General features: G+C 36.0%; 1 protein-coding gene across 1 annotated transcript in view; it reads left to right on the top strand.

The window, feature by feature from the left end:
* The window catches only part of VWDE (von Willebrand factor D and EGF domains), a 258,980-nt gene that overhangs the window by 92,285 nt on the left and 152,244 nt on the right, over positions 1-14,451 (top strand). The window contains 3 exon segments of the mRNA XM_053714104.1: positions 1,112-1,168; positions 4,199-4,449; positions 6,154-6,243. Coding sequence (XP_053570079.1) covers positions 1,112-1,168; positions 4,199-4,449; positions 6,154-6,243 — 398 coding nt within the window.

Raw genomic sequence — 14,451 nt, 5'->3', positions numbered from 1 at the left:
TTAAGTGGGTGAGACTCTGTGACAGAGGAGGATTCTCAGGCCCAAAGGCAACCATTCAACCCTTCATTGGTTTTAATTTGTTTTCATTAACCAAAGCATATAGATGATATACATATAATTACAGTGTGTATATATACATTTATATAAAACAATATTAATTGTGAGGGGGGGTGAAAGTCTTGGTGAGTTCCCACACTTTTGTTTTGTAGGACTTGACCCTTGATTATTATATCCTTTCAAATCTAACTATGGTCTGGTATTTTGCAGTCACATATTTTGACAACCCCATTAAAGGTGGCTCTTGAGCTGATGACAGCCTAGGTGAAAGCTATAAAATGTTCTTATGTCTCTTTAAAACTGCACAACTGGTCACAACAATCAGCACTGGTTGAAATGACTAAAAACTATTTGATTAATTGTATTCAACAAATACAAATCAGCGAGTGACACATCCACAAATGCAGTGTAGTTAAAGGGACAGTCTACACCTTAGTCATCTTAAAGTCTTACCTTAGATTAAGCTGCAAATATCCTCCTGCACCCTTTCTATATCAGGCAGCAGGAACAGTAAAAAAGTTATTTTAAAATTAATAGTGTTTCTGGCCAGCTTGAAATGGCTGCCAAGCTCAGCCAACTGATGACATCATGATCTGGGTTGCATCAAGGCACTGCTGAATTGCATTGACAGTCTGTATAATCCAACTAGTGAGCCTTTTGTGATTGGGCACCATATGCAGCCCAGATCTTGATGTCATCAGTGGGCTGAGCTTGACAGCCATTTCAAAGTGGCCAGAAACAATATTCATTTTAAAATAACTTTACCATTCTTGTTGCATGATATAGAAAGGTGCAGGAGGATATTTGCTGCTTAATCTAAGGTAATACTTTAAGATGACCTTAAGGTGTAGACTGTTCCTTTAATCTATGGGGTGAGTGCCATTAAAGCCATCTAATATAAGTATTTCTTGTGCCCCCAACCATATTTACATATTGAAAACTTTGCTTATAATTATATGCACAATAGTATTTAAATACAAACAAGAATATGGCTTTTTAGCATTGTTACTGTTTTTCACCTTTTTTATAATAAAATTGACATTTTTTTTTCCAGTTATCTCTGACTCAAAATCACAATGCGAGATAAAAGATGAAGATGGAATGTGTATAAGTAAGTTCAGTTCTTTTATATTCCTCCAATCAAATTAATATAAATAATAATTTAAAAAATCTGTAGAGGTATTTTGCATAGTCATTCAGGGACTGTGGAATACATTGATTTAATATTTAAATTATTATGGGGCAGATTACGAGTGGAGTGTAAAACATTAGTGCCCGAGCACTAAGGGGTTTATCGCGAGGGTTTGCACTCATTGGGCTTACCACTGGTATTACAGGTTGAGCGCAATCGAGATTTACGCTAGAATGAGTCCTGCAACTTCATAGCTCTGGTTAACTGTTTCCCAAAACAATAAAGTTGCACAAAACACATCAAAATTACATTACAAAGTATAGTTACATTTAACATAACAACACCATCCAATAAAAATTATTAAAAAAAAATATTGCACACAAAAGTTATAAGAGCTCAAAGATAGGAGGACTCAGATGTTAGAAAAAAACAAGGCAGGAAAAGGGCTTTAACATAGAGATATATACATGCCTAAAGATGTATATGTATGTATATATCTATATATGTGTCATATGTATTTATATGTGTACATATGTATTTACAGACATATAAACACATAAATATAAATACAGATATAAAATACTTTAAAGTGACTGTAAAGTTGAATAAATGAGTGCCCGTTTTTTAAAAACAGGGACACTTTCATTCATTAAACTTTACATTGCAGTATTTTTTTTAAAATACTTATCTTTTCTTTAGCAAACTCACACCGGCGATCCTCTGCCCGATTCTCATGCTGCACTTAGCATCTCAATAACAAAACTGGCTTTCTCCAATCACGGTGGGGCCTTACAAGCTAGACGCTCTGGGGTGGAAGTCATGATTGGAGGAAGCCTGTTTCGTCACTTCTGAGGTAAGTACAGGGGAACTGCGGGCGGAGGATTGCTGGCTGAGGTAAGAACAGGGGAGCTGCGGGTGGAGGATTGCCGGTCTAGGTTTGCTAAAGAAAAAGGTAAGTATTTTTAAAAAAACCGCTACAATTTAAAGTTTAATGAATGAAAGTGCCCCTGTGTTTTATAATATTTTTAAAAACCGGACACTCATTCATTCAACTTTACATTCACTTTAAGTAGATGAAAACATGAAAAATCATATTTATGCTATATTCAAATTTAATAAAGGTTTTAACAATGTATTTACTGTAAATATTTGTCATTCCAATGTTGTGCTCATAGCAGAATATGTTTTATGTATTTATAAATAGATATTTATTTTTATATATATATATATCTGTATATATCTTTACCTATATATAATCGTGTGCGTGTATATATATATATATATATATATATATATAAATTAGAGAGCGCCACTGATGCTATATACAATAATTGTGTATAAATGTGTATAATTTGTGTATGAGCAGCTGTTATAAAGGATAAACAAAAAGTAAATAACAAGTGGTAACAGCGCTGGAAATAACTGTGCAAAACAACCTTATAGTGTAGATACTAATGTTTATTTAAATATATAAAACACAGTATGCAAAATATGCAAACATAGTTGCAACCTCTATACAGAGTGAATGATCACAGTTTTAGTAGCAATTTAAACACTTGAGAATGTTTTACAAGTGAATTGTATCTTAATACATCAATGCCTGCTGGCAGTATAGTGATATCTTCTATCAATACAGTACAAAGGAACTGTTCATAATGTTACACAATAATAAAAACAAGTACATTACAAAATACAAAATAAAAATATCTCAATAAAAATGAGTAAAAGTTAACAGCAAGTCGCAACCTATTGGTCTGGCCAGACAACTCAAACAATATACTCACTATGCGTTTCTGGGTCACGCCCCTTCATCGTGCGTGTGTGTGTATATATATATATATATATATATATATATATAGTACAATACCATCATATATGTAGAAATATTTATGACTGAATGAATAAACAGAACATATTCTTCTATGTGAAGAACATTGGAATGTTAAATATTCATGTAGTGCTAGCGCACATGAGAATATACAATCTGGTTTGTGCGACAGTGGGGTGTTCTTTACCCACTTTTTTTATTCATTGACTTCTATGGGGGAATATGTGAATGTGCAAAGTATCTAGTTTTACTATCTAGTTTTTGCCATCTTAGAAAAGAACAATGACAGAAAAGTACAATGGAATCAACCCCATTTCAGCTGAAAAGCAAATCAACCCTTGTTTGCTAACAATATAAAATTATGGATAAGCTTTTTACTCAAAAAAAAAATCTATCTTTTGTTCCATTTGTCAAATTCACTTTTTCAGAAACATTCACACTCAATGGGGCCTATCTATCAAGCTCCGGATAGAGCTTGAGGGCCCGTGTTCCTGGGCTCCATAAGCTGTCCGCCTGCTCTGAGCAGGCGGACAGACATCGCCGCAGTTCAACCCGATCGAGTACGATCGGGTTGATTGACACCCCCTGCTGGCGGCCGATTGGCCATGATTCTGCAGGGGGCGGCATTGCACCAGCAGCTCTTGTGAGCTGCTGGTGCAATGCTGAATACGGAGAGCGTATTGCTCTCCGTATTCAGCGAGGTCTGGCGGACCTGATCCGCACTGTCGGATCAGGTCCGCCAGACTTTGATAAATAGAGGCCAATGTCTTTGATAGACAAGACACATGAATTGCAATGGTAAAGTTTTTTATTTTTATTTTTAAAAATAAAGTTTCTTTATTAAAATGACATGAAAATTAAATATCATAATTCAGATAGAGAATACAATTTTAGGGGACTTTTTCTATTTTCTATTATGGCATTTACTTGTTGTAGGGAGGCTCAGGTGCGGCAGTGTGCTACTAATTGATGGCTTCACACAAATACCTTTTGTCATTGGCTCACCAGTGGCTTACATAATAATACAAGCAAGTATTTGAAAGTACAATAATAAAATGCTCTAACACATTAGAGAATTGTCTTTTCACATTTTATATCCATTTAATTTATTACATTTTTTTTGTGATTTTTTTTTTTAAATGCTGTAAAACAATAATGCTCCTTTTCTTCTTTTCACTTAGGTAAAGTGGCCACAAAAGTGTTATTGCCTGATCCACCAAAGGTCCCTGAAATTGTAGTTGAGATGGTGGGGACAGTTGTTTACTTAAAGTGTTATTTTGACGCTCCAGCTACTAACAACTCTATGGGCTTTGTGATCCAGTGGTCTAGACTTTCAGCTGAAGGAATCACAGAAGAACTGAGACAAGAGTCCATAGATCAAACATTTTCTACAATTGAGCTGGATGGTATTAACGTCAGACTTGGAGACAGGGTATTCTAACTTTATTTGTTTTTATATTTGGTTTTCAAAATGCTAACACAATTTCTATCTTCACATTACATTCATATTATTAATGTGGTATTAGAGGTAATTGTAATAACATTCTGTCTGTTCACTACCCATCTATGTTCTAGATAAATATTTATTCTATACAAAATACCCTTATCAAAACATATAAACAAAGGAGAAAAAAGTTTTTGTGAAACAGGATTAGATATTACCATCAACGTTGATTCAAATATGTCTTAAAGGGATATGAAACCCAACATTTTTCTTTTATGATTCAGATAGGACATGCAATTTTAATCAACTTTCCAATTTACTTCTATTATCTAATTTGAATTGTTCTCTTGTTATTGTTTTTTGAAAATAATGCCTATGTAGGCTCAGGAGCAGCAAGGCATTTCTATGCTTCTTGTAATTGGCTTACCTTATGTGTTCACGTAGCTCCCAGTAGTGCATTGCTGTTCCTTGAACCAGAGATACCAAAAGAACAAAGCACAATTGGTAATAGAAGTAATTTGGAAATTTGTTTAAGGTTGTATGATCTATCTGAATCATGAACAAAAAAATGTGGTTTTAATGTCTAGGAACAGTAAACAACTTTGCAATATATTTTTGTTTTTTATTTTGTCCCCTTTTCATGTAATTTAACTCTGAAAATATTGCAATTTCTAATTCTCGAATCTTAGAATTCATCCTGTTGACTTCTCGATGCTACATGTCTACCCTAATTGGTTTTAATAGATAACAACTGTAAATCAATTTACTGTATGCTAACTTTATGACCATGACTAGCCTTGTTGTCTGTGGACTAAGGCCCAGATTGGCTCTTTCAAATAAGGTAAATGGTAGGTGTAGTTTGGCTATTGAAAAATAACTTGAGTAAAAAAGGATTTTAATTTGTTTTAAAAATGTTAAGACCTGTGGTTCCAACTTTCACCTTTATGTTACACGTTATGTGTTCATTGTTTAATTACTTGCCACTCCGTATCTCTCACATTTTTTGATCTCCTTACCCACACACAAAAGCATTTTTACATTTTTACTAGCTATAAATATAACCCTATTGGATTTGACACCATTTCTGTTTTGAAGGATGTTATCTGTGTCATGAGATTTGCATACAGTTTATTCAGTAAGTGTTCCCAGGTTATGGGACGTGCACCCAGTCCTGCCTGTCAGTTACATCCATCTCCAGTCTGTATTCATTTTCTGGGCAGGTCACATTTAGAAAGCAAGCCATGTTTGAAGCCAGCTGGAAGGATTTGGTTCAGACCTAAGCACTGGATAATCCTTGGTAGAATGCTTGGGGTTACCAATTCTTGGCCAATAGCTATAAATAATACTAGATGTTTTATGATCTTAGCATTTGCCGTTTTATTCATATTAGATTATAATTTTTTAGCCATTTTAGCATTTATTTTTTTAAATATCTGTTATTTAAAAAACACACAATACTCCAATCAAAAGCTCTTTTTGTCTAGAAATAAATAACTGCATTAATCATAGCATGTCAAAATATTTTGCGTTTATGTGTAAATTACATTTTTTCAATGAAAGTAAAATGATGAAATGCTCAGTCATTTTCAATTAGTTTTAGTTGCTGTATTTGAATTATTCTATTGCTAAACTACTGATACTTATTTCTACAATTTACAAAGTCTTGCTTTTATTTTATCATTATGCCTACAGATATACTGCAATGTTTACAGTTTTCTCCTGGATCAACCAGATGTTCACAGCACCACAGTTGAAAGCAAGGATTTTTTTGCTGGCATTAAGGTACATTGTTATATAGATCATTATAGCCTATTATTACTGACAGAGACATTTTTCAAAATATCCTTTGTACTTGGAATAATGACATAGTTAAAGCTGAATTCCTTCATAACAAAGAGTAGCGAAATAATTTGTGTCTGTCTTTAAAAACGAATTTGTTTTCAAAGTTTTGCTGGGAAATGCTATTACATAATATAAGTTTATATTGTGCCTGGAATGATTAAGTTTTGTTTATAAATCTGTCTGCTACTACTACAAAAAGGACAGTATACTTTATAGCCAGACTCATTGACAAAGACCTACTTTAAGATTAGTATAGACTTTTTATGCAATAAATTGTATAGAATAGGTGTTAGTAGTGATTGTCTACAAAGTTTATATGTAACATTACATACTAAATTAAACAGTTGCCACATTTGATTGTTTTGTTTCCAAAATGAAGTGGTTTTGATGTAAAAGATTTTTAATATACGCTACATAAGTGTCATGACAATAAAAAATCCTGTGGTTTTCGGTATACATTATTTGCTATTTACTTACACCTAGATTTAGAGTTGGGCGGTAGCCGTGAAAACCAGCGTTAGAGGCTCCTAACGCTGGTTTTTAACGCCCTCTGGTATTTGGAGTCAGTCAGGAAAGGGTCTAACGCTCACTTTCCAGCCGCGACTTTTCCATACAGCAGATCCCCTTACGTCATTTGCGTATCCTATCTTTTCAATGGGATCTTTCTAACGCCGGTATTTAGAGTCGTGGCTGGAGTGAGAGTTAGAACTCTAACGACAAAACTCCAGCCGCAGAAAAAAGTCAGTAGTTAAGAGCTTTTTGGGCTAACGCCGGTTCATAAAGCTCTTAACTACTGTGCTCTACAGTACACTAACACCCATAAACTACCTATGTACCCCTAAACCGAGGTCCCCCCACATCGCCGCCACTCGATTAAATTTTTTTAACCCCTAATCTGCCGACCGCCACCTACGTTATACTTATGTACCCCTAATCTGCTGCCCCTAACACCGCCGACCCCTATATTATATTTATTAACCTCTAATCTGCCCCCCACAACGTCGCCGCCAGCTACCTACAATAATTAACCCCTAATCTGCCGACCGCAAAGCGCCGCCACCTACGTTATCCTTATGTACCCCTAATCTGCTGCCCCTAACACCGCCGACCCCTATATTATATTTATTAACCCCTAATCTGCCCCCCACAACGTCACCGCCACCTACCTACACTTATTAACCCCTAATCTGCCGAGCGGACAGCACCGCTACTATAATAAAGTTATTAACCCCTAATCCGCCTCACTCCCGCCTCAATAACCCTATAATAAATAGTATTAACCCCTAATCTGCCCTTCCTAACATCGCCGACACCTAACTTCAAACATTAACCCCTAATCTGCCGACCGGAGCTCACCGCTATTCTAATAAATTTTTTAACCCCTAAAGCTAAGTCTAACCCTAACACCCCCCTAAGTTAAATATAATTTAAATCTAACAAAATAAATTAACTCTTATTATATAAATTATTCCTATTTAAAGCTAAATACTTATCTGTAAAATAAACCCTAATATAGCTAAAATATAAATAATAATTATATTGTAGCTATTTTAGGATTTATATTTATTTTACAGGTAACTTTGTATTTATTTTAACCAGGTACAATAGCTATTAAATAGTTAAGAACTATTTAATAGCTAAAATAGTTAAAATAATTACAAAATCACCTGTAAAATAAATCCTAACCTAAGTTACAATTAAACCTAACACTACACTATCAATAAATTAATTAAATAAAATACCTACAATTATCTACAATTAAACCTAACACTACACTATCAATAAATTAATTAAATACAATATCTACAAATAAATACAATGAAATAAACTAACTAAAGTACAAAAAATAAAAAAGAACTAAGTTACAAAAAATAAAAAAATATTGACAAACATTAGAAAAATATTACAACAATTTTAAACTAATTACACCTACTCTAAGCCCCCTAATAAAATAACAAAGCCCCCCAAAATAAAAAAATGCCCTACCCTATTCTAAATTAAAAAAGTTCAAAGCTCTTTTACCTTACCAGCCCTGAACAGGGCCCTTTGCGGGGCATGCCCCAAAGAATTCAGCTCTTTTGCCTGTAAAAAACACACATACAATACCCCCCCAACATTACAACCCACCACCCACATACCCCTAATCTAACCCAAACCCCCCTTAAATAAACCTAACACTAAGCCCCTGAAGATCTTCCTACCTTATCTTCACCTCGCCGGGTATCACCGATCGGTCCTGGTTCCGAAATCTTCATCCAACCCAAGCGGGGGCTAGACATCCATCATCCGGCAGCTGAAGAGGTCCAGAAGAGGCTCTTCTATCTTCATCCGATGAGGAACGGCTCCATCGTGAAGACCTCCAGCGCGGATCAATCTTCTTCCTCTGACGTCCAACTGAAGAATGACGGTTCCTTTAAGGGACGTCATCCAAGATGGCGTCCCTCGAATTCTGATTGGCTGATAGGATTCTATCAGCCAATCAGAATTAAGGTAGGAAAATTCTGATTGGCTGATGGAATCAGCCAATCAGAATCAAGTTCAATCCGATTGGCTGATCCGATCAAGACTTTGGAGCCTCTTCTGGACCTCTTCAGCCACCGGATGATGGATGTCTAGCCCCCGCTTGGGTTGGATGAAGATTTCGGAGCCAGGACCGATCGGTGATACCCGGCGAGGTGAAGATAAGGTAGGAAGATCTTCAGGGGCTTAGTGTTAGGTTTATTTAAGGGGGGTTTGGGTTAGATTAGGGGTATGTGGGTGGTGGGTTGTAATGTTGGGGGGGGTATTGTATGTTTTTTTTTACAGGCAAAAGAGCTGAATTCTTTGGGGCATGCCCCACAAAAGGTCCTTTTAAGGGCTGGTAAGGTAAAAGAGCTTTGAACTTTTTTAATTTAGAATAGGGTAGGGCATTTTTTTATTTTGGGGGGCTTTGTTATTTTATTAGGGGGCTTAGAGTAGGTGTAATTAGTTTAAAATTGTTGTAATATTTTTCTGATGTTTGTAAATATTTTTTTATTTTTTGTAACTTAGTTCTTTTTTATTTTTTGTACTTTAGTTAGTTTTTTTCATTGTATTTATTTGTAGATATTGTATTTAATTAATTTATTGATAGTGTAGTGTTAGGTTTAATTGTAGGTAATTGTAGGTATTTTATTTTAATTAATTTATTGATAGTGTAGTGTTAGGTTTAATTGTAACTTAGGTTAGGATTTATTTTACAGGTAATTTTGTAATTATTTTAACTATTTTAGCTATTAAATAGTTATTAACTATTTAATAGCTATTGTACCTGGTTAAAATAAATACAAAGTTACCTGTAAAATAAATATAAATCCTAAAATAGCTATAATATAATTATAATTTATATTGTAGCTATATTAGGGTTTATTTTACAGGTAAGTATTTAGCTTTAAATAGGAATAATTTATTTAATAAGAGTTAATTTATTTTGTTAGATTTAAATTATATTTAACTTAGGGGGGTGTTAGTGTTAGGGTTAGACTTAGCTTTAGGGGTTAATCCATTTATTACATTAGCGGCGAGATTTGGTCGGCAGATTAGGGGTTAATAATTGAAGTTAGGTGTTGGTGATGTTAGGGAGGGCAGATTAGGGGTTAATACTATTTATTATAGGGTTATTGAGGCGGGAGTGAGGCGGATTAGGGGTTAATAACTTTATTATAGTAACGGTGCGGTCCGCTCGGCAGATTAGGGGTTAATAAGTGTAGGCAGGTGGAGGCGACGTTGAGGGGGGCAGATTTGGGGTTAATAAATATAATATAGGGGTCGGCGGTGTTAGGGGCAGCAGATTAGGGGTACATAGCTATAATGTAGGTGGCGGTGGTGTACGGAGCGGCAGATTAGGGGTTAATAATAATATGCAGGGGTCAGCGATAGCGGGGGCGGCAGAATAGGGGTTAATAAGTGTAAGGTTAGGGGTGTTTAGACTCGGGGTACATGTTAGGGTGTTAGGTGCAGACGTAGGAAGTGTTTCCCCATAGAAAACAATGGGGCTGCGTTAGGAGCTGAACGCGGCTTTTTTGCAGGTGTTAGGTTTTTTTTCAGCTCAAACAGCCCCATTGTTTTCTATGGGGGAATCGTGCACGAGCACGTTTTTGAGGCTGGCCGCGTCCGTAAGCACCGCTGGTATCGAGAGTTGCAGTGGCGTTAAATTATGCTCTACGCTCTCTTTTTGGAGCCTAACGCACTGAAAACCTAGCCATTCTGTTAACTCTAAATACCAGCGGTATTTAAAAGGTGCGGCCAGAAAAAAGCACGCGTAGCTAACGCACCCCTTTGGCCGCAAAACTCTAAATCTAGGCGTTATTTTGTTAAAGAAACAGTCTACAACAAAAATGTTATTGTTTAAAAAGATAAATAATCCCTTTATTAACCATTCCACAGTTTTGCACAACCAACACTGTTATATTGATACACTTTTTACCTCTGTGATTACTTTGTGCTGACTCCTAGGTAACTCTGTGGCAGTGAGCACAATGTTATCTATATGACACACATACACTAACGCCCTCTAGTTGTGAAAAAATGTCAAAATGCCCTGAGATACGAGCCAGCCTTCAAGGGCTAAGAAATTAGCATATGAGTCTACCTAGGGTTAGCTTTCAACTAAGAATACCAAGAGAACAAATCAAAATTGATGATTAAAGTAAATTGGAAAATTGAATAAAAATGCATGCCCTATCTGAATCACGATTTTTTTTTTGACTATACTGTCCCTTGAATGAATTAATATATTCATTTATTTTAAAAAGAATGGTTACATTTAAAACTGTATGTATGTATGTATATATGTGTGTATTTATATATATATATATATATATATATATATACATACAGTGTGTGTATATATATAATGTGTGTGTGTGTGTATGTATATATATATATATATATATATATCATATCTTAGCAGAAATGAGTCAATAAATAGAACAGCTAATAGGCATTCAGAGGTGCGTGAGTTGGTTTGACAAGGAAACAGTAACAACAATAACTCCACACTTTCTCCAATTATAGCTACATTTATTGTGACATTCTGAGAACCTCCACTTTCATAGACATAACATAATATGCACATGGTGTAACAAAAACAGAAGTGACATCACTTACCGGTAATACTGTAAGTGACATATGCGCGGCAAACTTGCAAGCTCAATATGTAATATTGTGTTCCTGCCTATTATGCTCATATACAGTATATTGTGCATTCAATCTTCCGAACAGCCTTAATAATTCATTTATTTGCATATTCAACCTATTTGTCCTATTCTAAAATGAAAAAATATAGAAAAAAATTCTAACAAGTTTGACACACGTCACGTCAGTCTTTACTAGTAACATATATATGAATTAAAAAGAGTAAAAGTTGTTTAAACTGAAAGTATCAGTAAATGTATGTTTGCTCAAGTTTGACAAGAAACAAAAAATCTTTAAAGCACAGCTAAAGAATTTAATACAGTACAATGTTTCTATATGTGTATCAATTTTAATTATGAGCTGCTTAGAGGGATTGGAAAGTCAAAATTAAACTTGCATGATTCAGATAGAGCATGCCATTTTAAGACACTTTTAAGTTCACTTCTATTTTCAAATGTGCTTCATTCTTGGTATCTCTTGTTGAAAATACGCACATATCTTACACTAGGGGGAGCTATCTGCTGATTGGTGCTTGCATATATCACACATACATTTTTATATTATACTTTATTTATGAAGAGCCATCATATTACGCAGCGCTGTTCATGGATAGAGTTCATTTATATAAAACAATAATATAAAACTTCTAAGAGAGAGGACAAAATTTACAAACACATACAGGAGGAATTGAGGGCCCTATTTCCATTGGAACTAACAATCTAGGAGGTGAGGACTGCAATATTTAGAAAGATGTTAATGCAGAGTTAGATGAGGGAAATGTTGTTAGGTAAGAGAAATATTATTGAGTTGGGCGGTAGGCTTCTCTAAACAAAAAAGTCTTCAGAAAGCATTTAAAGGAAGAGAGATTAAGGTAAAGCTTGACAGCATGAGGGAGAGTGTTCTAGAGGGTAGGTGCTGCACGACAGAAGTCCTGCAGTTTAGCATGAGAAGAGGTGATAGTCGCAGATGCAAGGAACAGGTCATTGTTGGATCTTTGTGGGCGGGCTGGTGTATACTTGTTTATTAGAGAGGATAGATAGAGGGGAGCGGTGTTAGTGAGCGCTTTGTATGCAAGGGTGAGAATTTTGAATTTAATTCTGCTGTGAATGAGGAGCCAATGAAGGGACTGGCAGAGAGGTGCAGCAGATACAGAGCGATGGGAAAGGTGGATCAGCCTGGCAGAGGCATTTAGGATGGATTGAAGGGGGAGAGGCGGGAAAGAGGAAGGCCAGTAAGTAGGTTATTGCAGTAGTCAAGTCAGGAAATAACAAGGGAGTGGATTATTTGCTTTGTGGTGTTAGTGCACAGAAAAGGTTGAATCTTGGAAATATTGCGTAGATGGTTGCGGCAGGATGTAGAAAGCGGTTGGATATGGGGGATGAAGGATAGATTTGAGTCAAGTGTAACTCTGAGGCAGCGGACTTGGGGCGATGGGGAAATGGTGATGCCGTCAACAGGGATAGAGAAGTCACAAGTCGGCATAGAGCTTGAGAGGAGGATAAGAAGGAGCTCAGTCTTGGACATGTTAATCTTTAGGTGGTGAGAGGCCATCCAAGAAGAAATAGCAGATAAGCAGTCGCTGACATGAGAAAGGGCAGAGGGAGAGAGAGCAGGGGTGGAGAGGTAGACCTAGGTGTCATCAGCATAGAGGTGATATTTGAAGCCATAACTGTTGATAAGTTTACCCAGCAAAGAAATATAAATGGAGAAGAGTAGAGGACCCAGAACAGATCCTTGAGGTACTCCAACAGACAAAGGCATTGGAGAGGAGGAGTCGCCGGCAAATGACACAGAAAAAGACCTGTGAGAAAGATAAGAGTAAATCTAGGAAAGAGCATTTTCACAGAGGCCAAAAGAGCTAAGGGTCTGTAGGAGGAGGGGGTGGTCAACATTGTCGAAGGCAGCTGAGAGGTCAAGTAAGATGAGTATAGAGTAGTGGTCAAGATTTTTAGCAGAGAGAAGATCATTATTAACCTTGGAAAGGGCAGTCTCAATTGAGTGTTTGGGGCGGAATCCTGATTGCAGGGGGTCAAGCAAGGAGTTGGCGGACAGGAAGGGGGTTAGGCAATAGTAAACTAGTTTTTCAAGGAGTTTTGATGTTAGTGGAAGCAGTTATATGGGGTGGTAGCTTTCAGGAGAATTAGGGTCGAGGGATGGTTTTTTGAGTATGGGAGTGACTTTTTATATCCACTGTAGATGTGTTCAGCTAGCTGCGATTAGTGCATTACTGCTCCGTCAGCAAAGGATAACAAGAGAATGAATCAAATTTGATAATAGAAGTAAATTGGAAAGTTATTTTTGGGTTTCCTGTCCCTTTTTAATAGGGCTTTTGATATCTAAGGAAATCTACACATATACTTATTTTAGAATCTGTTGTTAACCCCATGACTTATTTGTAGTTAAAGGGACAGTCTAGTATAAATTAAACTTTAATTATTCAGATTGGACTTTTAATTTTAATCAACTTTCCCATTTACTTTTATCATCAAATTTGCTTTTTTCTCTTGGTATTCTTAGTTTAAACTAAACATAGGTAGGCTCATATGCTAATTTCTAAGCCTTTGAGGGCTGCCTCTTATCACATGCTTTTTAAATCTCTTTTCAACACAAAGAGACAGAAAGTACACGTGGGCCATATAGATAACACTGTGTTCAGGCACAGGGGGTTATTTAAGATTTAGCACAAACCAATGCTAAATTTAAGACAATAGATAATAAACAGTCACAGTCATGTGATTTACACTAAATATGGAGACAGTGGTGGGACATAAAGGGGACAGGGTGTATAGGGGAGGGAAATAATAAGGCTGGGTTTGAGGGTCTCCACAAATGTGACTTTCCCAGGGTCCCACAAATGGTGACCCTGGTGGGTTGTGCACATAATGTGTAAGGACTCGGTTTAGTGGTACTTTAGAATAAATTACTTGCTAAGTAACATATAATATACCCTATCAAATGACAATTAAGTAAAGTATTATACTGAATACTCCATTC

The sequence above is a fragment of the Bombina bombina genome, chromosome 5 (assembly GCF_027579735.1).
Source record: "Bombina bombina isolate aBomBom1 chromosome 5, aBomBom1.pri, whole genome shotgun sequence".
Classification (NCBI taxonomy): domain Eukaryota; kingdom Metazoa; phylum Chordata; class Amphibia; order Anura; family Bombinatoridae; genus Bombina; species Bombina bombina.
This window is presented reverse-complemented; position numbering and strand designations above follow the sequence as displayed.